The sequence below is a fragment of the Lontra canadensis genome, unplaced genomic scaffold (genome assembly GCF_010015895.1).
Source record: "Lontra canadensis isolate GAN:19392208 unplaced genomic scaffold, GSC_riverotter_1.0 scaffold49, whole genome shotgun sequence".
Lineage (NCBI taxonomy): Eukaryota > Metazoa > Chordata > Mammalia > Carnivora > Mustelidae > Lontra > Lontra canadensis.
In genome coordinates, this window is record NW_022631043.1 from 13758491 (window position 1) to 13782268 (window position 23778).

Consider the following 23778-nt stretch of genomic DNA (forward strand, 5'->3'; position numbering starts at 1 on the left):
AAAAATGGGATGAAATTGGGGTGCCTGGCTGGCTCAGACAGTAGAGCATGTGGTTTTTGACCTCAGGGTGAGTTCGAACCCCATGCTGGGAGTAGAGTTTACTTTAAAAAAAAGGGGAGGGGGATGAAAAAAAAATTATCTGAAATTCAGCGTGTTAAAGATCAGTTTGGCTTAACAAGTAAACATCATGAGAAAATGAAAGGACTTGTTAATAATTTATGCCTTAATGTGTACTAAAGGATACCCTCATGAGACAAAGTTCTAGACAACCGTAGTGGCTTCTCAGCATTCCCTGCTCTTGGACTAACCCCATCGCACCGCCTCTGATCTGCACGTCTATCCTTTGTTCACTCTGCACTAGCCACATCAGCCACTTGGCTGTTCCTTAAGCACATTTAACACGTGGCTGCCCTGGGGCTTTTGCATTTACTTGTAAACCTGCCTGGAATGCCCTTCTTCCTGATGATTACTGCTTGTAAAATAACAAACTACCCCAAAACCTAGTGGCTTAAGACAAAAAGAAAAAAAAAAAAAAATATATATATATATATATCTCTCTCTATTGGCTTATAGTTTCTGTGTTCAGGAATTGGTGATGTGGCTTAGCTAAGGTGCCTTTGGCTCAGGGGCTCTTGGGAGGTTTAGTCTGCGTGTAAATAGAAGCTGTCATCTTAGCTGAAGGCTCATCTGAGGTTCTGGGGGATTCCGTTTTCAAGCTCATTCACGTGGTTGTTGGCAGGCCTCTCACTCTCTCATCACTGGGCTCTCTCACAACATGACAGCTTCCTTCCTCCAGAACAAACAAACTAGGGAGGATGCCCCAGCCAGAAGTCACCATTTTTTGGTGATCTAATCTCAGAAGTCATATTTTTCGTATCTGCCTATTCTGTTCCTTAGGAGTCAGTAATCACACTCAAGCAAAGGGGCCCACCCAGGGCATGAACAAGGAGATGAAGGTCATCAGGGATTGTCCTAGGGGCTGCTCACCACACTCAAATACCCTTCCTGCTTGCTTCCTCATTTCCTTCTGGTCCCTGCTCAAATATATTACCAGAGAAGCTTTCACATACTTTGTAAAACAGCCCACGCTCCGTTTCTTTATCATGCTCTTTCTTCACAGCAGTGATCACAGCCTGATACATAATGCATTTATTTATTATCTCTGCCCCACTCCCAGTAGTATGCAGGCTTTATGGGAGCCAGAACTTAGTTCTGTTCGCTGCATATCCTCAGGTCCTAAAACCATGCTTGACACCTAGGAGGCACTGGGTGCATATTTGTTGAATGAATGAGTCTATGTCAATGCTTCCACCTGTAAGAATCCAAAAGGCAACTAGCAGTAGATAACCCATAAAAATAGTTCATTTTACAAGGATCGCAGAGGTCGGTAGTGCCACAGTTGAATCAGCGAGTCAAGAACATCAACAAGAATTTAGATTCTTTCTCTTCTTCCAAACCACCACCAGCAGGTTTTTGCCTTTTTTTCTTTTAGGCTTGTCACCCCGTGACCTTGCCTTGTCAGGCAAGATGTGTTCATTGGACCACATTCAAAGGCAAGAAAGAGAGGGCTTAGCCAGAGGAAAAAGGGGAATTTCTCTTCATGCTTCTTTCCTTGTAGCAAGAGGAAAAAGAATACATTTCCCATAAGGTCTACCATAGACTTCTTCTTACATCTTGTTGGCCAAAATTGAGTCACATGTCTAACCTACTTTCAGGGGCTTTGGGAAAATAAGGACCCACTTGTTTCCTTCTCTACAGGAAGAAAGGAAAAGGAGGGAGGACGTTCTTGTTGGAGAGCCAAGAGCCTCCCAGTAAATTAAAACGTTCCTAAGTATTGAATCAATAATAAGAGACTTAAAGAAGGGAGAAAGAAAACCTTTAAGGGTTATACAAAGCTTCCAGGTACTAGATAACTATAGTAGGTAGCTCAACATGAGCAAACTTTCAAAGCAAAGTTTGGGGAATGTTTTGCTAGGACTGCAGAAGAAGCCCCCCTCCTTTCAAAAAAGTCTTTCCACATCTGGTTTTGTGTGCAACGAAGTCCTCATTATTTCATTGTTCCCTATTTGGGTTCCTGCAGCTGGATTACATATGAACATAAAAGTTGGCATTGACATAAAAATTGTAATGAGTTGACCACTTAGAAGCTTATTTCTTCTTACTCAGATATTTGTGTCCTAAAGGGTCTAGTAGGTTGAATTCTTATATTTTTGTTGGCCAGTCATCTTAATGTTAATGTCATGTTGATAGAACACAGTACCAGTACAAAATTCAAGTGCAAATCCTGGGAAGTACACAGGCCTTCATGAAGCTGAAAAATAATTGAGGCTTCCCTGAAGTTGACCACAGTGACCTAGCTAAATTAACAGAGGAGAGAAATAAAAAAAAGATGACAAAGTGAACATTTCCAAAGATAATTATTTGAAAAAGAGTTGGGAGAAGACTTTGGGAAAATGAATGCTATCTTGAACATTTTTTACAAAAATTATCTTTTTCTAAGATCGTGCTATGAAAGTCAACCATGGAGTATAAGATACTGTATCATCAAAGTCACAATTTGGTGAAATCAACTTTTGACTCATTCTTGGTTTGTTCCTTGAATTAGGATATATTTTACCCTAAATTTTGTTACATGTGAAACTTACTTTCATAAGTTTTAATGGTACCATTCCAAGATACCTTTCTAATCAAAACTTTTCCACAGCTTAGCCCAAAATATTTGCCCTTACTTTAAAGTCACTCAGTAGTATTTCTCGGGCATGTGTTAGCTATGATAACAATGGCCTCCTCTACCTGACATGAGAAAAACATTTTTAAAAGTTGTTCTCTTGCCTAATTCTGGTGGATTTGAAGACATATTTCTCTTTTTCCAAAAGTAAAACAAGTGTTAGCAAAGGTAGAACAACTCCTGCAAGGAGAACTTAATAATCAGTGCCCAGTTTAGGGCACATTGGTAGCACAAATGCTCAGTGGGTCCTCTCAAGCTCAGGGATCAGCTTCATCAGGTCTTTTCTCATGGGGAGAAGTGGATAAGGGATCAAGAAAGAGGCTGAGTGTACATTGAGCAAAGTCCCTCAACATGGAAAAGTAGAAGAGTGGAGGATAAATGCCCTCCCCTCATATTGGAACTCATTCTTTTTTTTGTTTTGTTTTAAAGATTATTTGAGAGAGAGAGCATGAGCTGAGGGTGGGGGAGAGGGAAGGGAGAAGGAAAAGCAGACTCCCTGCTGAGCAGGGAGCCCGATGTGGGGCTCAGTCCCAGGACCCTGGCATCATGACTTGAGCTGAAGGCAGACACTTACCTGACTGAGTCACCCAGGCGCCCCTCTTGTTTGTTTTAATTTTTCTTAAGTGGGTTAGGGAGGAAAATCTTATGGATATGTTACACGCACTCCCTTTACAAATAGAGATTTTTATACTTTTCTTTTGGGATACAGGTTTTTTAATGGAGCAGCCAATTGTCAACAGACCTGGATTCATCTCGTGATTTACAGACCCCAGCTCTGAGCCCGTGAAACATTCCTACCAGCCAGGCCCTGAATAGAGTACATCCTCCCCACCATGTTGGACTTTCTAGCTGAGAACAACCTCTGTGGCCAGGCAATCCTCAGGATTGTTTCCTGTGGCAATGCCATCATTGCTGAACTTTTGAGGCTTTCTGAGTTTATTCCTGCTGTGTTCAGATACAGAGACCGAGCCGATCAACAGAAATATGGAGATATCATATTTGATTTCAGCTATTTTAAGGTAATCTTCCTCCATAGCATTTTTACCACCATATTGTCTATAAAAGCATGCTTTCCCTGGGAACCATGAGATACTGAAAGGTAAAGTAATTATGGAGAAAGAGTTAATGAGGAAAGCTTTTAAACCAAATTTAATATCAGCAAACTAACTGGAAAATAATATAAATGCATCGTGTGGAAGCCCTAATATAATCAAACTTTTAAAAAGATAACTTTGGTATAATGTACTTCACAACCAAGTACCCCACACTTAAAAGCATGCGAATCGTGGTTACAGTTCAAGTTCATTTCTTTCAAAGGATTTTGCATCTAGGCTTCTGTTTTCTTCATTACTTTCTGTTGCTCTGCTTTCAATTTTCGATATCCCTTTGAAGGCAGAAGAGCACATTTTTAAAAGGCTATTTAGAAATTTTACCCACAAGTATGCTTTTATTGCCATTTCACATAAATGTGTTTTTCTTCTCAGGGTCCAGAATTATGGGAAAGCAAGCTGGAAGCTAAGCCAGAGCTACAGGATTTAGATGAAGAATTTCGTGAAAACAACATAGAAATTGTGACCAGATTTTATTTAGCATTTCAAAGTGTGCATAAATATATTGTAGACTTAAACAGGTATTGATTACTTCAGCAATAGCTTATTCTGATAGTAAAGAGTGGGAAAGGGACATGCTAGAAAATGGGCATCTTTCTCAGTCATCATACCCTCTTCCCACCTCCCCCATATACATAATTGTCTTTCCTTCCTGTGGCACTGGTCATCTGAAGTATTTTAGAGTTTTATCGTGCTTTTCCTGCTCTTGTGAAGTAGTATAATAATTGTGCTTTGTGCTGTCATACAGCTTGCTTTCTTTATTTTCATTGACATATAGTTGACACACAATGTTTCATTAGTATCCGTAGTACAGCCCAGTGATTGGATAACTCTGTTTGCTCTGCTCCCCGCAAGTGTAGCTACTCTCTGTCCCCATGCAGCGCCTCACACTACCATTGCTGCACTCCCTGTGCTGTACTATTCACCCCCACGACTTACTCATTCCCTAACTAGAAGCCCTACCTCCCACTCCTCTCACCCACTTTGCCCGTGCCCCCACCCATTCCTTTCCCTTCTGGCAACCATCAAACTGTTTCCTGTATTAAGTCATGTAGCTTTCAATCCTGTAGTTTATGACCAAATTTTAATATCTTATATATGAAAAGTGGAGAGAAAGGAACTTATTTTTATAGGTTTGGTAACCATAACTTCCTTCTTATCCCTAACTACACAGTATTCTCTTCGTTTCAGCCCTTAAGAATTCACTACTCATCAGCTTTTAAACTAACCATTCCATGTTTTTATAGCGTGACTCCTAAGATATTTGTAATTCATAAATAAAGACTAGGGACTACTCAGAGTAGCCAGTGTTAGCAGCCTGTGGCCCGAAATGACTATGAGTTCCAGCTCACAAGTTCATTCTTAAGAGCACGAAGGGCCACAGACTATTTGAAGGCCAGGAGGCCTGGTATCTTGCCTCATCGTTTAAAAAATCTTTACATTCCTTCTTCAAAGGTGTTCAAGTTTTCATTAGAGTGAATAACTTGCTCTGGGGTTTCATTTCTAGATATCTAGATGATCTCAATGAAGGTGTTTATATTCAGCAAACTTTAGAAACTGTGCTTCTCAATGAAGATGGAAAACAACTTCTAGTAAGTAATAGTAACCATTTGAAATAGAAAGTCGAGAATGTCCAGCTTAGCGTCACTTTTTTCCCTTAAGTCCCAAAGACATGCAAAGTACCCTTCTTTAAAGAGAAGCAAAATAAACTGACAGTTATCTTCTTCCAGTCAACAGTATCTGAACTTAGAACATAGCAGACCTAACAGAATTACAAGTGAGTAGAACTCACGTGGAGGTTATGAACTTCCTCAGTGTAACAGTCTTATCTTCTTTCTCTTTCTCATCTCAGACATCTGGCTTTAGAAAGTAGTACATAATAATCATTTAAAAAAATGTTTGTTAAATATGTAAAGGATTTAGAGGGACTCCCTTTGGGGTCCCTAGCCAAATATCTAAAGTAGGCCACCTGAAAGGTAATCACTGCGAATTAAAATTTATTTCACACACACTTTTCAAAGCCCATTCTGTACAGACGGTGAGAACCCTTTGGGGAAACCTGCATTCTCCCTGTAATATAAAGCTTTCAGGAGGAAAGGGAACAAAGTGATTCTTTTTAATTAACCCTCATCAACCTTATTCCATAAGAATGTATACTCCTGTGAGTTTGGCCATCTTCTTCCTGTCTTCGTAGTGTGAAGCACTGTACTTATATGGAGTTATGCTGCTGGTCATCGACCAAAAGATTGAAGGAGAAGTCAGAGAGAGAATGCTGGTGTCTTACTATCGATACAGGTATCCTGGGGCTAGGACTGCATCCTCCCAAAGCTTTGCTATTGGTAAAATGCACTGAAGGTTTCCATACTACTTGTACTGGGAACAGCAGCAATATGATCTAGAATGTTCTGAACATAGTGTAGAACTGTGATGATTGCTCTATATTTTACATCATCATAATAATAGACTATATGTCACATAATCTATATATTACATATAAAAGAGCTAAATACTGTATATTATTAGAGATATATAGATTATCATGTCAATGATGGTACCTCAGTTTAAAAAAAAATAAAAAGGAATCTGAAGTTTTTTTTTTACCTTAAAGATAGATAAATTTGGGAATTTTGGAAGTCTAATGAATACCTTTTTTTTTTTTTTTAAGTTTTTAAATATTACTCCTGGGCAGATATAGGGAAACGAGTATGTTTTCTGTTGTCATTTTTAGGTTCATGACTTTGAAAAGGTATCACTCCAGGTTAGGAAGTGAATTTATACACACACACAGTAACAGAAACAACAGCACGTATCACAGTCATATGTTCTGTATGTTTGTATCCAGCCGCGACGTCAAGAAGTTGGGTCTTTAAATCAAAAGCCACCTCAAAGCTCTGTTATTCCAGTATTTACCATGCAGGTTTCAGTTTGTTAAATTAATGAGTCAAAACTTGGATTCAAGGTCAATGTTAAAAATAGTCACGATTCAGGGAAGAAACAGATGATAAGCAGGAATCAGGAACCTGAGTTAAAAGATGGCACGGACTAGAGTGAACATTCTTAAATGTAGAAATTAAGGTAAAATAAATAGGGCAAAGGGGCAGATCCTCAACAGAGAGGGATCGTTAGAGACATCGCATTTTCAGCAGCAGCTGGGATTGCCACCGCCTCAGCCTGACATTCCCCTCAGGCTACTCAACTACCCTGTTTGCTTTGGCTTCCTGCATATGTGAGGAGAGCGTGATTCATTCACAGCAGTTTGACCACAAGCTGCTTTAATATCCATGTTTTTTAAAATAAACTTGGAGTGGCCTTGCCCATATTTCCCAAAGTACATGGAAAAACAGAAGCAGTAAATAACATCAAGAAGAAGTGAAAGAAAAAAAAAGTTTGTTTATCAAGCCCAGCTCTGACAATCCAGCTTTGTCTGTTTGGGTACAACAGCTAATTCATTAGAATGTACGGATCCATTACTGAAATGACACCGAACAGTTGTAAGGCAGAGTTGTGGGGAAGGAGATTCTTACATCAAATAGGTCATCTTCAAGACTTAGATTCTTTGGGTCTCTGAGGGATTACTACTCCACACCCCCCTGAAAATCAGCGATGTTTTGACTAATCTCTGTAGAAGGTGCACCTTGCCAAGAAAGAACCAGTTATTGCATGCCCCACTCTAAGTTGACATCATCTTTTAAAACTATTTTCTAACTTACAAAATGTGGGTGCTGGTTCATGTTCTTTATCTGCGACTCTGAAATCCAAAGAGCTCTGAAAAAAATACATGCGTGTGTACACACACACACACATGCACATAGTGACTCCTTTGGCAGCAAAACTGATCCAACCTGAAATCATCTGGAGTCAAAACCTGAGCAGAGCAGACCCAAGGCTATCAGTAGTCCTCATTGATCTCACTTGCGTGACTGTTCATAAATCTTACTGCAGAAATACTAATGTGCTGATCGTGTAATGCCAGTTGAGACCCGGTAGAGTATCATATCATATATGCCCTGCTAACTTCTTATATTTGGAAAATGCTGTAATCTGAAGCAAATCCAGATTTTAGAAAAGGGGTTGTGGACTTTAACATAGAACTAACTATATATATGTATAAGAACCCATTTTACGTATGTGCTGTAACAGGCTTTTTGAAAATGTAATTGTGACTCTTAGGGACAGAAATGGACCAAAAATCTTATCTGAAACTACGTAAGCAGGTTATAATGAAATTCCGCTTTTCTCTTTGGCTTTTGAGTTTCTAATATGTGCCGTTTGGCCCTTTATTTCCCACTGTGAACATGGCTCAGTGCTGCTCGCTCTTCTGCTGATTCAAATATGGATGATATTTGTAAGCTGCTCCGAAGTACAGGTTATTCCAGTCAACCAGGAGCCAAAAGACCACCCAACTACCCTGAGAGTTATTTCCAGAGAGTGCCTATCAATGAAGCCTTCATCAGTATGGTCATTGGCCGACTGAGATCTGATGATATTTATAACCAGGTGGGCATTAAATCTATCAAGATCTTAGTAGTTTCAAAGATGGATTTTGCTTTCCTCCTCAAATCACTCCTTCCCTTCCTTCTTCCTCAAAAGAATAAAAGCAGCTAAAAAATTTCAAATTTTGGGAGCTGTACTATGGGACGGTAAAGAAAAGGGGGACAATAATTTGGGCAGAATTAGAGATTTCAGGGGGAAGATGGCATTTGATCTGTATTTGGAAAAAAGATGCATTCTTGGCAGTCATTCATTCAAGAAAGAGTTATTGAGTGTGTATTACAAGCTGGCTGCTGGCATCCATTGCTGATGAAGGCAGGCCATGGTCCCTGCCCATAACGAGCTTGTAGCTGAAGGAAGAAGATGGATAACTAAAGGAATTATAGCAAAGTAAGGTATTAGCTTAGGGGAAGTAGAAGGGACCATACAGCATACAACAGGGGCAGCCAGATTACTGTGGGTGGCGAAGGAGGCACGAGGGCAGGTCCAGGCAAGAAGACAGCCTGCACAGAGCTCTGAAGACCTGTAGCATTTGGAATTTGCCTCACTTCTCCCGAGTATGTGTATCATTCACTTAAGAGGATACCAAAGAAAATTATCGTTTGACTTCATTTTCCTGAAGAAAATGTAATTTTAGAGTCACCTGGCTGGCTCAGATGGTACAGCATGCAACTCTTGACCTCAGGGTTGTGAGTTAAGCCCCACATGGGGTGTAGAGATTACTTCAAAGTAAAACCTTTTTTTTTTTCTTTTTTTAGATTTTATTTATTTATTTCAGAGAGAGAGAGTATGAGAGAGGAGAGGGTCACAGGGGGGTGTGTTTTTTTGTTTTTTGTTTTTTTGAGGAAAAGACTTCAAATTGCAGTAGAGTGAGGGGTGGGAAGGAAGATTAGCAGTAAGAAGGCAGGCCCTGGTTACACGGTATCCCTCGCAGTCCTGCCCTCTAAGAATTGCTCCCAGGGCCCAGGGCCCCCCTGTTGGGAGACGGCCATCCTGGAACCTGGTCGCTTACCTGGCATACGCATGAATTCAGACGTCACCAACTGCTACTTCTTTGGGGGGTTGTGTGCTTCACAGGTCTCCGCATACCCTTTGCCCGAGCACCGCAGCACGGCCTTGGCGACTCAAGCCGCCATGCTGTACGTGATCCTCTACTTCGAACCTTCCATTCTTCACACGCACCAGGCAAAGATGAGAGAGATTGTGGACAAATACTTTCCAGATAATTGGGCAAGTATTACTATCAGTCTTATTCTTTTCCTCTGTAATAACCTTGTTAGGGAACCGATTTTCTGTTCTTTTGGCCTTTAGCCAAAAGAGGTCGTAATGTTGTAAATAATGAGACATACAGTCACTTAGCTAAAATTACTATAGGTATGTTGAGAATCTTAGAAATCATAACATGAAGGAATAAGTCAGTAAAACTTCCTGAAGAACCCACAGTTTTTGTTTTTTTTTCTTAAAATGATATCGTCAAGGTAAAACCATGTATTCAAATGTATCTTGTTTTAGTTGCTGAGATTGTAACTGTTTCATAAGTATTTCTTTATTCTTTTCTATTTCATGACTCTAAGCTTATAAATCAATGTTATTTTATGAATAGGAATTTTACTTTAATAGTAAGTTTCATCTACCTATAAGCTAATATTGATGGGGTTTATATTACTGCAGGGATGTGTTTATGACTTTCTAGACACTGTCTCACCCAAAAATATTCATTCTTAAAAGAATAAAGTTGACTTAACATACTCCGTGTAGGGCGCCTGGGTGGCTCAGTGGGTTAAGCCGCTGCCTTCAGCTCGGGTCATGATCTCAGGGTCCTGGGATCGAGTCCCGCATCGGGATCTCTGCTCAGCAGGGAGCCTGCTTCCTCCTCTCTCTCTGCCTGCCTCTCTGCCTACTTGTGATCTCTCTCTGTCAAATAAATAAATAAAATCTTAAAAAAAAAAAAACATACTCCGTGTAGAGGAGATGTTCTCCTTGTACACAGAGGTTTTAATAAAGTACAGTGAATTGGATCGTGTTCTCAGGTGGCAGATGGTATTTCACTTGTTACTGGCCATTAAATGGCAGACTGTGATTACGGAGCTGTAGGGAGAACAGCCCACAGTGAGATGATGCCTCCTCTCCACGAACACATCACGCTCGTGAGCTAGCGGCTGAGCAACCCAGAGGAAAACTCTAATAATCTGGGTTCATTTGCCTAAGCTTAATTAAGAGTTTTGACCATAGTGCTGTAATCAGAAACAGAAATACTTTCACAGTTAAGGAAGGTCAAAATCCAGTTTTATGATGCTAATAAGATACACTCCTAAAAAACACCCAGCACACTAAAGGAATTGGGACACCTGGGTGGCTCAGTCAGTTAAGCGTCTAACTCTTGGTTTCAGCTCAGTCATGATCTCAGGGTCGTGAGATTAGGCCCTGCATGGAGCTCCACACTCAGCATGAAGTCCTCTCTCTGTCTCCCTCAGCCCCTCCCCCTGCTGTCTCTCAAAAAAATGATTTTTTTTTTAAAGAATTAAGAGAGAGATTCCAGGCAAATGCCAACCAATGAAAAGCCAGTAAGAAAATATTAATATCACACCATAGAGAATTTTAATGAAAAACACTAATAGAAATAAAGAGGGATCATATATGATTTTAAAAAGAATAATCCAAGGTCAATGTTTAAATTCACACCCAGTTAAATACTCAAAATATATAAAGCAAAAGTAAAATAACATGTAAAAATTGATGAAACCATAATCATGATGGGAAATTTTAGTGTTTCTTTCTCTATATAATCCTGCTCTTTCAAAAATCCATAATAGATGTTTTGTGTATATTTGAAAGGATATGTATGAAAGTTAGGAAATATCAGATAACAAAGTGAATGGAGTTTAAAAAAACAATTTTAGTCTACGGACTGTATTCTCTTATTGTAGCATGATTACATTAGAAGCCATTGCTTAAAAGGTATTTTTAAGTGTTTGAAAAAAACATATACTCCCAAATAACTTTTGTGTTCAAGAGGAAATCACAGTAGGATGCCTGGGTGGCTCAGTCGGTTGAGGGTTTGTCTTAGGCTCAGGTCATGATCTTAGGGTCCTGGGATCCTGGGATACTAATCACAGTCTGCTCCTTGCTCAGTGGGGAGCCTGCTTCTCACTCTGCCTGTCGCTACCTGTGCTTGTGTGTGCTCTCTCTCTGACAAATAAATAAAATCTTTAAAAAAAACAGAAGAGGAAATCTCAATGTCAAAGAAGAAATATGTAGAATCACCAACATCAAAATAACTACAAAGCGAGGCTCGTGGGAATGACTAAAACTATTCTTCAGGGTAACTTAAATAAATGAAACCTTAAATATGTTTATTTTAAAAATAAGAACAATTAAAAATGAATGAGTTAGAGGGGTACCTTGCTGACTTAGTCAGTGCAGCATGTGATCCTTGATCTTAGGGTTATGGGTTCAAGTCCCACATTGGGTGTAGAGATGACTTAAAAATAAAACTAGAAAAAAATAAATGAACTAGATATTGAGCTTTAAGAAACTAGAGTAGGTCGAGTGAACAGAAGTCAATAAGCATATGAGCAGCAGTGTATTGACAAGAAGGGAAAGAGAGATGATCAATTCAACAAAGGCTGGTTTTTTGGAAGAGTAATAAAATAGATACTTAGTGAGACTGACCAGAGAGGAAGAAAGAGAGAGAGAAGACAAGTTTAAATATTTTAAGATTGAAAAAACAAACCTAAGATAAAATAAAGAGCTTTTAAAAGTATAAGAAAACTTCTAAACAACTTTTTGCCAATATATTTGAAAACTCTGAAGAAATAGAAAATTTTCTTAAAAATATATATATACCAAATCTGACTCAAGAAGAAAAAGGAAGTGCAATGAGCTGTGACTGTTAAAGAAATGAAACTGGGGATCCAACCTCCCTGCTTAGCCACTCCCACCAAAAAGAGAGGATCCCCAGGACCACAGGATTTCTCTGGCAACTTTTAGCAAAATTTGAAGCGACAATCCCAATTTATACAGACTGAAGTAGGTGAGTTAGGAACCGCAAAAATAATGCTTTGTTTCCTTTAGTCGAGAGATTCTCACATGAACTGGGGAGCCCTAGGAGTCCTCCAGGCTCGTTCCAGGGCTCAGTGAGGTGAAACCGTGTTTGTGATAACACCACAGTGGTCCGAGCCTTCTCCTCTCATCCTTTCCCAAGTGCACTCTGCATTTCCAGAGGCCCCGAGAGAGTCACCTCAGGACCCTGACCGAGAGAGCTGAGTGTGAGTCCGGCCATCCTCAGTTAGGCTGGACGTTAGAGACTCGAAGAAATGGAAAAGCGACGCCACCCTTTCACAAAACTTCTTGGGAAACCTTTAGTCATTTTTGGTTTTGTTTTTTAATGAAAAACATTTTATGTTAGCATGTAGTGGGTTTCTTGTTATTTGAAGTGAATTAAATAGTTTTTGAAGTGTCTCAGCTGTAATATATAATATGATAAGTATCAACAGATACAACCCCATTAAAAAAAAAAAAAGTCCTTTGGACTTTTGGAGTTTTCAGTAAGTTTTAGTTGCATAAAGGCAGACGTGAAAACATTTGAGGAGACCACTGCTCTAGTCTGCTTTTCTGTCAACCTTGATTTAGTCATTTTCCCATGAGTAGCTCTTGTCGCCCTTGTTCCAAAGTGTCGCTAAGACCGAACGCTTACTTTCTATTTGGCAAATCGTGGGTTTCCACTGCAGTGGAGTTTGAACTGGAAGGAGTAGGCAGTGTCTTCTGTAACTTGGCCTCCAAGTGAGCAAGTGTTTAATATACTGGATGAATGTGTCCTCTTGCAGGTAATTAGTATTTACATGGGGATCACGGTTAATCTAGCAGATGCTTGGGAACCGTATAAAGCTGCAAAAACTGCTTTAAACAATACCCTGGACCTTTCAAACGTCAGAGAACAGGTAGGTGCTGGCCAGTGCAGAGGGATTCTCGTAACAGCTGCAAGCCCACTCTGGGGTAGGAAAGGAGGAGAGTTCTCAAGGACATTTGGCAAATGTCCACATAGACATTTTAAGTGCAGTGATCAACAAAAGGGGAATTTTGTACATCCTAATAAAATAGGTAATTATAGATTTTTAACTTGCATAGTATATGTAAGTGGGAGACTTAGGTTCAAGATTCAACATCCTAAGACAAATCAGTATGTCACATGACCCCAATTGGCTTTGCTTATTCTTGCTAAAGTCTGTGTCCCTGTGGACAGAACGGCTTTCACCAGTAGCTGGAGTTTTAAATTTTCATTAGTAGAATGAATATTGAGGATGGTAACTAAATGTACACAATATGTCCTATCACTGTAATTTAAATTTGTCCTCTCTGATGTGTCAAAGAAGCAACAAAACTAGACACATTTCATCTCCTTAAAGTTTAAATGGTTATATTCTGTCTCTTTGATGAGAACACAAGGCAGTTACCCTCAGTTTGTTTTCTATGATTTATTCGCTTAAATCCCTCTGGGATTTTGTCTTATTTTTCCCTCCCTTCCCCTGTGATCCTGTTTTGTTTCTTAAATTCCACATATGAGTGAGACCTCATGATAACTGTTTTTCTCTGATTGACTTAATTTCACTTAGCATAATGCCCTCTAGTTCCATCCACGTCATTGCACATGGCAAGATTTCATGTTTTTGATGGTTGAGTAGTATCCCATTGTATATCTGTGTGTGTGTGTGTGTGTGTGTACATCTATCTCACATCTTTATCCATTCATCTGTAACAGGGTGATGGACATTAAGGAGGACATGTGATGTAATGAGCACTAGGTGTTAAATTATATAAGACTGATGGCTCGCTGAACTCTACCTCTGAAACTAATAATACATTATATGTTAATTAATTGATTTTAAATAAATAATTAATTTTAAAAATTTAAAAGAACATAAGGCAGAAGGAAATTCCTAAGTAAACAGAGCAATAAAAATCTCTTTGTATCCTTGACATTTCTAAACAGTTAACGTCTCTAAACAGTTAACTTCCTCAGCCTGGGCTGAGTTTTGAGTTTCCAGCACAGTTAAAATGATATTGACTCAAAGAATGTCAGCATGTTTTATTCAAGTAAATTGAATCCCATCAATAATGCACAAAATAATTTCAACGTTGGCATATCTCCTGGAAATGTGGTAGAGAAAGCAGTGCTTCCAATACTTACTGGTATCAGAGCATTAATTTTTCATCCCTAAAATTACTTTCCAAAATTGCATTTTCTCCTTGGTGCCGTTTTAAGAAGATATTCAGAGTCCTCCAACGAAGCACCTGGTGATAGTTTGAAACTAACCCGACTAGGCTAATGATGTTGAACATTTCACTCTTGCTTCGGGGAAAGCAGAATGACCAGATTTCCAAAAGGCTGGTTTGAAAATTCACTTTTCATCTGCTGAAGTGTATTTTCGTTGTGCTTTCATCCGCCTGTAGAAGTCTCTTCTCCTGTAGAAGTTTCTGCTCTGCCTTCTTGGTCAGTAATTATGGGAAGAATAGGCAGTTGAGCTACTGCCTTTATGTTTCTTTTCCATCCAAGTTAAGGATAGAAGGGGCCCCCAGAACCACTTGTTCCTGATTCTCCAGTTGACATTTGCAGAAACCAGGAGGGAGAGGTTCAATCCAAAGTCACACCAGTATCTTATCATAGCCGGAGGTAAGATTTAGGATTCTCTTGGTTCTGAGTCCAACGTCCTCTTCAGAAATGTTCAATAAACCACTTGTCTTGAAGCCTTACCAACTATGGTCTGTATGTTACTCATCTCCTATAGAAATGTGATTATTTGTCCAGGGGTTCGTTTGCATGTGATTTGTTTTCGAGGAAAAGCATTTTCTCTTTTTGAAAATGTAAGTCGAGTTGTTTTGTTTTTCATTTTACAAAGTCAAGCAGATACGCCACTGTCAGTGAAAGAGTGCACGCTCAAGTCCAGCAGTTCCTGAAAGAAGGTTATTTAAGGGAGGAGATGGTTCTGGACAATATCCCGAGGCTTCTGAACTGCCTGAGAGACTGCAATGTTGCCATCCGATGGCTGATGCTGCACACGGCCGACTCAGGTAATGTGCAAAAGGTGTGCCCATCCGCGTGGCTGCACAAAAAGGCCTTCAGAATTAAGATATGCTCCATGTTGCAAAAATGGTTTAGCCTTTGGGAGAGAATTTTTTTTATTTTAGGGAGGGAGAGCATGCGGGGGAGGGGAAGAAGGAGAAGAAGAGAGAGAGAGACTCTCCAGCAGACTCCCCCTTGAACACAGAGCCTGACAGGGGCTCGATCTCACGACCCATGACATCATGACCTGAGCTAAAACCAGGAATTAGACACTCAGCCAACTGAGTGCCTCACCCAGGCACCCTGAGAATCAAGTTGCTTTTTAAGTTAGTCATTTTTGTGTCTACTTGGACTAGGTAACAGCCCACCTGAATAGTCCCTTTGTCAGGTTCAATTATCTGGGATTATCCCAATGGGTCCAGGGTAATCTACACAAGAGTCCTTGAATGGGCAAGAGGAAAGCAGAAGAGTCAGAACTCGAGGCGGCATCATGAAAAGGCTCAGCAGGCCATTGCTGGTTTTAAAGGTGGAATGGCGCCTCGAGCCAAGGAATACAGGTGGCCTCAAATGCAGAAAAAGGAAAGAAAACAGGATTTCCCCCAGAGCCTCCAGAAGGAGCACAGATCTCTTGACTCCTTGATTTTACCCAAGACCCATTTCAGATTTCTCATCTCTGGGACTGTAAGAGAATACATTTTTGTCTTCTTAAGCCATTAACTTTGTAGTGATTGCAGGAAACTAATACAAGAGCTAATCTAGTAAGTAAGGGCCAGATGTGCAAAACACATGGTGGGGTTTGGGATTTGAGTCCAGAGCAGGAGAGAAATGTTGCTTGTTGGCATAGAGAAGTCAAGGTGGTCGGGAAAGGATCCACACAGGATATAGGAGCAGACTGCCCAACCCCCACCCCCAACCTTGGATTTTGAAGTAAGAAGTTCTAGACTGGAGAAATGATAGAGAAGAATGTATACTTTGGGAAGTACAGAAAAACATGGACCCACAGAGTTGATGAACAGGCTAAACCAGAGTGCCTAATAAAGGTAGACTGGGTCTTAACCTTTTCTGGTCCATAGTCCTCTTGGAGACACTATGGGCCTTCAAGTTCAGGTGCTTCACAGATTGTAGGAAATGCTTCCACAGGGTCCGTGACTTTGACTTAAAAAACAAAACAAAACAAAACAAAAACCCTAGTTTAATGGAAAAATAAGTAGATTGGACTAACCTGACTAGTTGAGAGCTGACACAATTCCTCGTACTTAGTAAAGTCTGGATTGATGTAAAATAACTAACGATCTCACTCACCTGGAGCGCATGCGCTTCCCGCTCTCAGGCGTGTCATTCAGCAGCCCTGTAAAGCCTCCTGCTGTTTTTTTTTTTTCATCAACAAACTTCGCTTGAGAGTAACCCTGAGACAGGCAGTGCTTTCAGCGGTTGTGCTTTGGGATGAGGCTGTGTCTCTAAAAATCCTGCCCATGATTCTGCAGCCTCCCATGGTAACACAGCCACCCGTAGCCCAAACCTCCCAGGAAAGATGTTGTTCCCTCCAGCTCCCATCTGGCTCCACGTCCTGGGAGTGGTCAGCAGTGAAGATAGCAGGTGGATTTCTTCATCCTTTGTACCTCTGAAAATACGTGGACTTTCTCCTCAGCCTTCTCTCTTCGCACTAGATATCTCCAGCTCCAAAACCTTTCTCAAAAGTGCTGCTTTCCACTTTTTTGTTTTTTGGTTTTTTTCCATTTTACTCTTTTGCCTTCATCTCTCTCCAGTTTACAGTTTACTCACAGCACGAATACCATGGCTGACACTGAATCATATAATGGATCTGGTGTTAGTCACATTTCTTTTTTATATAAACTCCAGTTCGAATTTGAGGATTTTGCTATAATGACTCAGTATTGAATCTTCTTTACCAGTCTTACATGCTCAAGCACGTAAACAACTCGGGTCCTTGTTATATTCTATCGTAAAACCAACAGTGGGTTTCCAGTGACTCAGCCTCCTTTGTTGTCTTCCCCACGACCGTGCCTGACCTCCAAGACTCCAGTCCGGGACCCAGGGAGTCTCCCGGATTTGCACCCTTGCAGGGACACAAACACTATTCTGTGCATTTATCTTCAGGCACATCTGTTTTCCATTTTTGTGCCTGGCAGTTGTCTGACCTGATTGCGTAAGGTCATCATTTACCAGAAACAAATGATTTACCTCTCTGATGGTGAGTCATGTGTGGGGAAAGTAACTGCTTCTTTTTTTTTTTTTTTTTTAAATTTTATTTATTTATTTGACAGACAGAGATTACAAGTAGGCAGAGAGGCAGGCAGAGAGAGAGGAGGAAGCAGACTCCCTGCTGAGCAGAGAGCCCCATGCGGGGCTCGATCCCAGGACCCTGAGATCATGACCTGAGCCGAAGGCAGCAGCTTAACCCACTGAGCCACCCAGGTGCCCCAAGTAACTGCTTCTTTAGCTTTTATGGTGGTTCCGGTTGTCATGTGCAGGAAGGAATATGTATTCTTTATATTCCCTCCTGTTGATCCGCTGGAGACATCTCGCCCAGGCTTTGGATGCCTCCCCAGTGTCTTGAAGCTTCTGAAGAAACACGCTCAGAGCCAACCTCCCCAGGCAGGGCTGCCCGGCTCCTGAAGTCTGACTCTGAGGGTACCATGCTTCTAAGATCTGTTGCCTCAATTCTCTTGAGTCTGCATTCTTGCAGGTCAGATGTCAGAGATGGGATCAGCCTCTGAGAATGCTGGAACCATCCCTGATTTCTACCAAGGAATTAATTATTAATGCAGGGCGATGTTCCCTATCCGAAAATGAAAGCAAATTAGTCTCAGAAGGTTTCTTATTAAATCAGAATTAATACAAAACAAATGGAACTCTTTGTCAGTTTGGTCCCTTTGATTTGTTAGACAGATATGAAGCCGAAAAAGTTGTCTCTGTGCTGTCAACGTCACTCGTTCCAATATAGCTCTTCCTAGATAGTTGTGACGAATGCATAATAATCCTACTCTGAGGTTTCCCATGAAAACTGAGCCCTTCTCCAGGTTGTCATGGGTCTCCTCCTGATGGATTGGCTTAGAAATCAGTATAAAAAATGGCCATCTGCAGGCTTCACCAGAACGGAAACACCAGAAAATACCCCTGACATATACCACACAGTCCTTCTGTATGCATTAGACATCCTGGGATACCACTGAGGGGCTAAGAAAATAAGAAAGCCATGTGACACCAGAGCGACAACCAGGGACTTTGAACGTTATCAAATGTGAATTTTCTGACAATCTTCATTGCCTTAAATTTTTTATTTTGACTATTTATAGTCCATTTAGCCTTGACTTGTAACTGTTTGTGCCATACCATATTTTCTTATTTTTTCCTAAATAAATAATTGGCCCCACAAACTAATTTCAGCAAATACCCGTATTTTTTAAAAATTCTATATACCTTTCTTTAACAAATTGCTTATTTTATTTGAAATAGTTTTGGTTAGGAGTTGAGAGGCTGAGCAGGGAATCAGGATATTAGATATTTTGCCCCTGGGTCCATCCCTGCCTAATTTTGTCACCTTGGCCTAGTTGCCAGAATCTCTCTGGGCCTTGGTGGTAGATAGTTCAGGAGGCTTCGAGTGCCTGCCATGCCCTTGGGTCTTTACAAGGAACAGAACGCTCCCAGGTCTGGTTCTTCCTGTTTGGAGGTGCCATATCTTTGTGTGGGTAACTCTGCTTCCCAGTGGTGTCAGGGACCCCCAAGCCCACCCTAGCTACGATCACTTCCTAGAAGACACAGCATGTATTAGCACTTGTGGCTGTGATTTATTGCAGCGAAAGGATAGAAGGCAAAATCAGAAAAGGGAAAAGGCGCATGGGGTGAAGTGCGGAGGGAACCAGGCACAAGCTTCCGGAGGTCCTTTCCCGGTGGAGTCACACAGGATGTGTTTAACTGAACCCCTGTCCCCAGCAATGCATTGCAACAGCATGTGTAAAGGGTTGCCAATCAGGGAAGTTCTTTGGAAACTCCATGTCCAGGATTTTTATTTGGGGCTGATCACAGGCAGCCTCTGCCTGGCATGTATCAAAATTCCAGACTCCTAGAGGGAAAGCAGGTGGCCATCATAAAACACACTGTACAAACAGTTTAGGCATAGCGGCCCACTCTTACTAGTACTTGAGTGGTAGCATCTCCCGAAATCTGAGTTCCCAGATGTGCCAACCTTGCAAACAGGCCTGAGGAGAGCAGTCTCAAAAAACTGAGAGCGTCCTCCCTGAATGCCAGAGAGCAATGCCTAAAGCAAAAGCAGCTGCAAACAGGACATCAGGAGGCTGCCCACTGACAGATGGTGTCTGAAGGCTCTGCCTGTCTGTATTGGACAGTCAGTAATGAATCAATCCGAGAATGCCTGCAAAATCTGGAACATTTTTCTGCCGCTTGTTCTCCTTCTATAATGTATCATGAATGACATTCTTTGCCAGATCCAACTGTCATATTTTAAAAGTTCAGTTCTCCTTATTCGTGGCATAGATAAACTATATTTTTCCATGTGTATGTTGTACATGGTGTATGTTTTGCTTATTTTCAGATGCTTAAAATGAATGAAAGTGAAGGAAAGTTTCTAAGAATTCCCCCTTATGGTTCATGTTTTCTACACATTTAATAAATTAGAAACTCTTTTCTTCCCGTTTCTAGCCTGTGACCCAAACAACAAACGCCTTCGTCAAATCAAGGACCAGATTCTAACGGACTCTAGGTACAATCCCAAGATCCTCTTTCAGTTGCTGTTGGACACTGCACAGTTTGAGTTTATACTCAAAGAGGTAAAAGCCTTGAATAAATAATCATCAACATCTTAGTGTTTTTATGCTTAAAACTATTTTTAAAAGGATTAGGATTCTGTAACTGCGTCTCTGGCTCAGGCTAAGATTCTAGCTGTCTGCGATAGTTCTTACACTAAAAGGACAGGATTGAACATATAACAGGCATTTAGTGCCTACTGCCGTTGGGGAGACAGGGATGGGGGAAATTGTACAAGACTTGGAGGTGGCCGTCTAATGAGGAATACGAACAAGTAATCTGAGAATTGCACTAATAAAAATGTAAATGCGAACTGAGAAATGTGTTCTAAAGGAAAGGAACATAGTTCTCAGAGGACCTAAAATCAAAGATGCTATCCCCAACTTCCCTGAGAAGCGAGAGTTTCTGAAGGGACCCAACAAAGGAACCTGTCAGAGTTAGCTAAGACAAAGGTTGGGAGCATTCTGGAGACCAGGCCAGAGGGGGGCAGAATACACTCAGGTCCTCTTGGGTAGGAAACAGCATGACCAGTTCAAGGATCAGAAAGACCAGTTGGCTAGAGGGGAGAGAATGAGAGAAAGTGGTATGAGATGAGGTTGAAAGGTGGGCATGAGCCAGCCCAGGCCTGGCAGGATTTCAGTCGTCATCGGAAGAGCCACGAGAACCTGCTAGAAAGGGCCTTTAAGTAGGATGGAGGATTTGCAATTCAGCAAGGTCAACTTAAGGATTTTAAGGATTTCAGTTTTCCTGAAGGAGATTCTGAGGTTAGTCAGTCTTAGGGCTAAAATAACAAGCCTCTGTGGGCATAATAAAAGTGGCAGATGCCACTTTTAGGAATACCTAAGTTCTTAATGCCTTAGGAATGCCTAAGTTCTGGAACCAGTAACTTTGGGGGTTTGGATCAGGTGGGCCCGGAACTAGCCGTGGATGTTAATGTCCATTTGGAACTGATCTTTGTCTTGCCTCAGTATGGTTAGTGGTATGCTAGATGTTTATCTTCTAGATACGCAAGGACACTGTGTTCCCCATTTAGTATTATTAACATCATGCTAATGCGTGTACGTGGTGTTTTCAGTTTGCAGTGACTTGTCTGGGTATCGTGTTTAAGATCAGAGAAACGCTACCCCTTTTTGATCTCTTTAAGAACGTTAATGTTTTCCCTCTGAATAGCAAATCATTATTGAATACCTGCTCTGTTCCCAGCTAGGTGCTAGGAATTCAAAAATGAACAAGGCATGTCCCTTTCATCAAGGAGCCCTCAGTACAGTGGGGAAAGAGAGACAGATTAAGCCAAGATAAGAAACCAAGAAAGACCCAAGAGCAGAAACCAGGCATCTTACTTGTTGGTCAAAGCAAACTGCAGAGGCAAGTGAGAGTGGCCCCTGAGGAATCAGTGCACTCAGTCCAGTTAGGAACCCGAACCGAGCACCAGTTCCCCAAGAATTCTGTAGCTCAGTCTTGTTGCATGAAAATCAGGACAGGTCTGGGTCATCTGCCTGGCCAAGCCTGCATTTCTAATCATTGATCTTTTTCTGGAATCTGTTGGAATAGAACAGGCAGCTTCCTTCTGTCTGTTCTGGTAGAGGGAAAAGACAACCAACTCATTGTGAAAGATCTTCAAAAGAAAAAGATCTGGTAGAAAAAAAGAAACCAACTACCCAATGCAAATCAAGCAAATGAGAGATAATATATTTCAGCTCGTTTGTTAACCTACCTCCCACCTCAACCCATTTTCTAGAATCACCTTCTGATTCTCCTATAAACTCACTAATTGGACCAGTGTTTCTTGTAATTTTTATATAAAGGCACATCTCCTAACTGAAGGGCCATCCCCTATCCCAAGTTCTATCTTGCAAGATGAAACCTGTGAGTTCAACCTGTGAATGAGTGTTTGAAGGGCTTCAAGCCATGCGGTCTGTGATGAAGGCCTCAGTGTTATTTTTAGTCACTGCCGCTTTGTCACCTGGCATTGATTGATCCCAGGCATTCGAAAAGATAGGGCAGAAGCTAGAAATAATTCTGACAGTTCCTCATCCTATTACTTTTCATTGCTGAATCATCCTGCCTGATCACTGAGACTCCTTTTCCTCTGGCCCACAGAATTCCACCAGTCTTGATCCTTTCATCTGCAATGAAGTCTTCATCTTTTAAAAATTCATTTTGATGCTGAGGAATGAAGAATTTCTTTTTTTTTTTTTTTAAGATTTTATTTATTTATTTGACAGAGAGAGAGAGATCACAAGTAGGCAGAGAAGCAGGCAGAGTGGAAAGGGGGAAGCAGGCTCCCCGCCCAGCAGAGAGCCTGATGCAGGGCTGGATCCCAGGACCCCGGGATCATGACCCGAGCTGAAGGCAGAGGCTTAACCCACTGAGCCACCCAGGTGCCCCAGGAATGAAGAATTTAAGAGAAAAATCAGTATACTCTCATATTTACCCCTTAGGACCCAAGCTCAATAAATAAACCCCAGTACATTTGTGACATACCTTAAATAGGTTTCTAAAGTTTATTTCAATGGGAAAAAAAAAAAAAAAACCTTGAGATACACTGTTTCCTCCTCTACCCAACCCTTTATAGGATTTTAATTTTTATAAAGACATGAGTTCATAAATAGACTTACTGTATGATCACAAAGAAAGAACTTGTGTTGGTAATTTAGCTCGTGCTCCACTAATCAGACAAGATAATGCTCAGCCTTCCCTGACCTTAAAATATGACCCCAGAAATTGTTACTTAGAAAGGACCTTAGAGCAGTGGTCACCAAGTTTCATGTCTTTTAAAAATGCTGTTTCCTGGGTCGACCCAAGACCCTCTGAACCAGAATCTTCAAGGGTGGGGTGTGGGCATCTGAGAAGTTTAAAGCCATCCAGGTGACACTCTGTTCATTTGCTCTGAGAACGACTGTCTTAGCAGTGGTCTAGCTTTGCCCCTCGATTTGTACAAAGGAGGACAGTTTAGAGATGACATCAGGGTAATGTTACTTTTAGGCATATATTTTTATAATAAATTGGGTTTCACTCAGGCTTTCTTGGTAAACTGCCTAATCTAGACTTCCTTGTAAGTAATTTCTTTTCTGTCTCTTTCAACAGATGTTCAAGCAAATGCTTTCAGAAAAGCAAGCCAAATGGGAGCATTACAAGAAGGAGGGTTCAGAGCGGATGATGGAGCTTGCTGATGTCTTTTCAGGAGTGAAACCCCTAACCCGAGTGGAGAAAAATGGTAATTGCTGAAGAGGAACTATTGGTGTGCTTGAAGTGTACACAAAAATTACTGGAAAGCAGCATAGTAAAAAGTCCTTACGTTGTCATCATCGTATGCTAGGGGTTTGCTAATGAAGATCTAAAGCTTAGTTTTAGCTCCCTCTAGCTTTGTGCTCCTTTAGGCAACCTTTGTAGCCTCTCTGGACTTGAGGTTTCTTATTTTGGAAGTATGTGATTGGGTTAGAAGAGTTGTTATACTATACCTAGTCTATAGGGTCATAATTCATTCCCGACCCTCACCAGAATATGCACCCCTGGTGTGTTAACTTATATGCATTTGTGGGGAGGGACAGAAGGACCTAACTGTCCTGATCTTCTCAGGATACTTCCCTCAAGAATATTACTAA

General features: G+C 40.9%; 1 protein-coding gene across 2 annotated transcripts in view; it reads left to right on the plus strand.

Moving 5' to 3' along the window:
- Positions 1-23778, plus strand: part of WASHC5 (WASH complex subunit 5) — a 58918-nt gene that overhangs the window by 2188 nt on the left and 32952 nt on the right. For both annotated transcript variants that reach the window (XM_032873546.1, XM_032873547.1), the window contains exons 2-11: positions 3438-3747; positions 4213-4358; positions 5345-5429; positions 6032-6132; positions 8142-8334; positions 9406-9558; positions 13155-13268; positions 15225-15396; positions 20069-20196; positions 23261-23390. In XM_032873546.1, coding sequence (XP_032729437.1) covers positions 3562-3747; positions 4213-4358; positions 5345-5429; positions 6032-6132; positions 8142-8334; positions 9406-9558; positions 13155-13268; positions 15225-15396; positions 20069-20196; positions 23261-23390 — 1408 coding nt within the window. In that variant the 5' untranslated portion in view covers positions 3438-3561. The remainder of the gene's footprint in view (positions 1-3437; positions 3748-4212; positions 4359-5344; positions 5430-6031; positions 6133-8141; positions 8335-9405; positions 9559-13154; positions 13269-15224; positions 15397-20068; positions 20197-23260; positions 23391-23778) is intronic.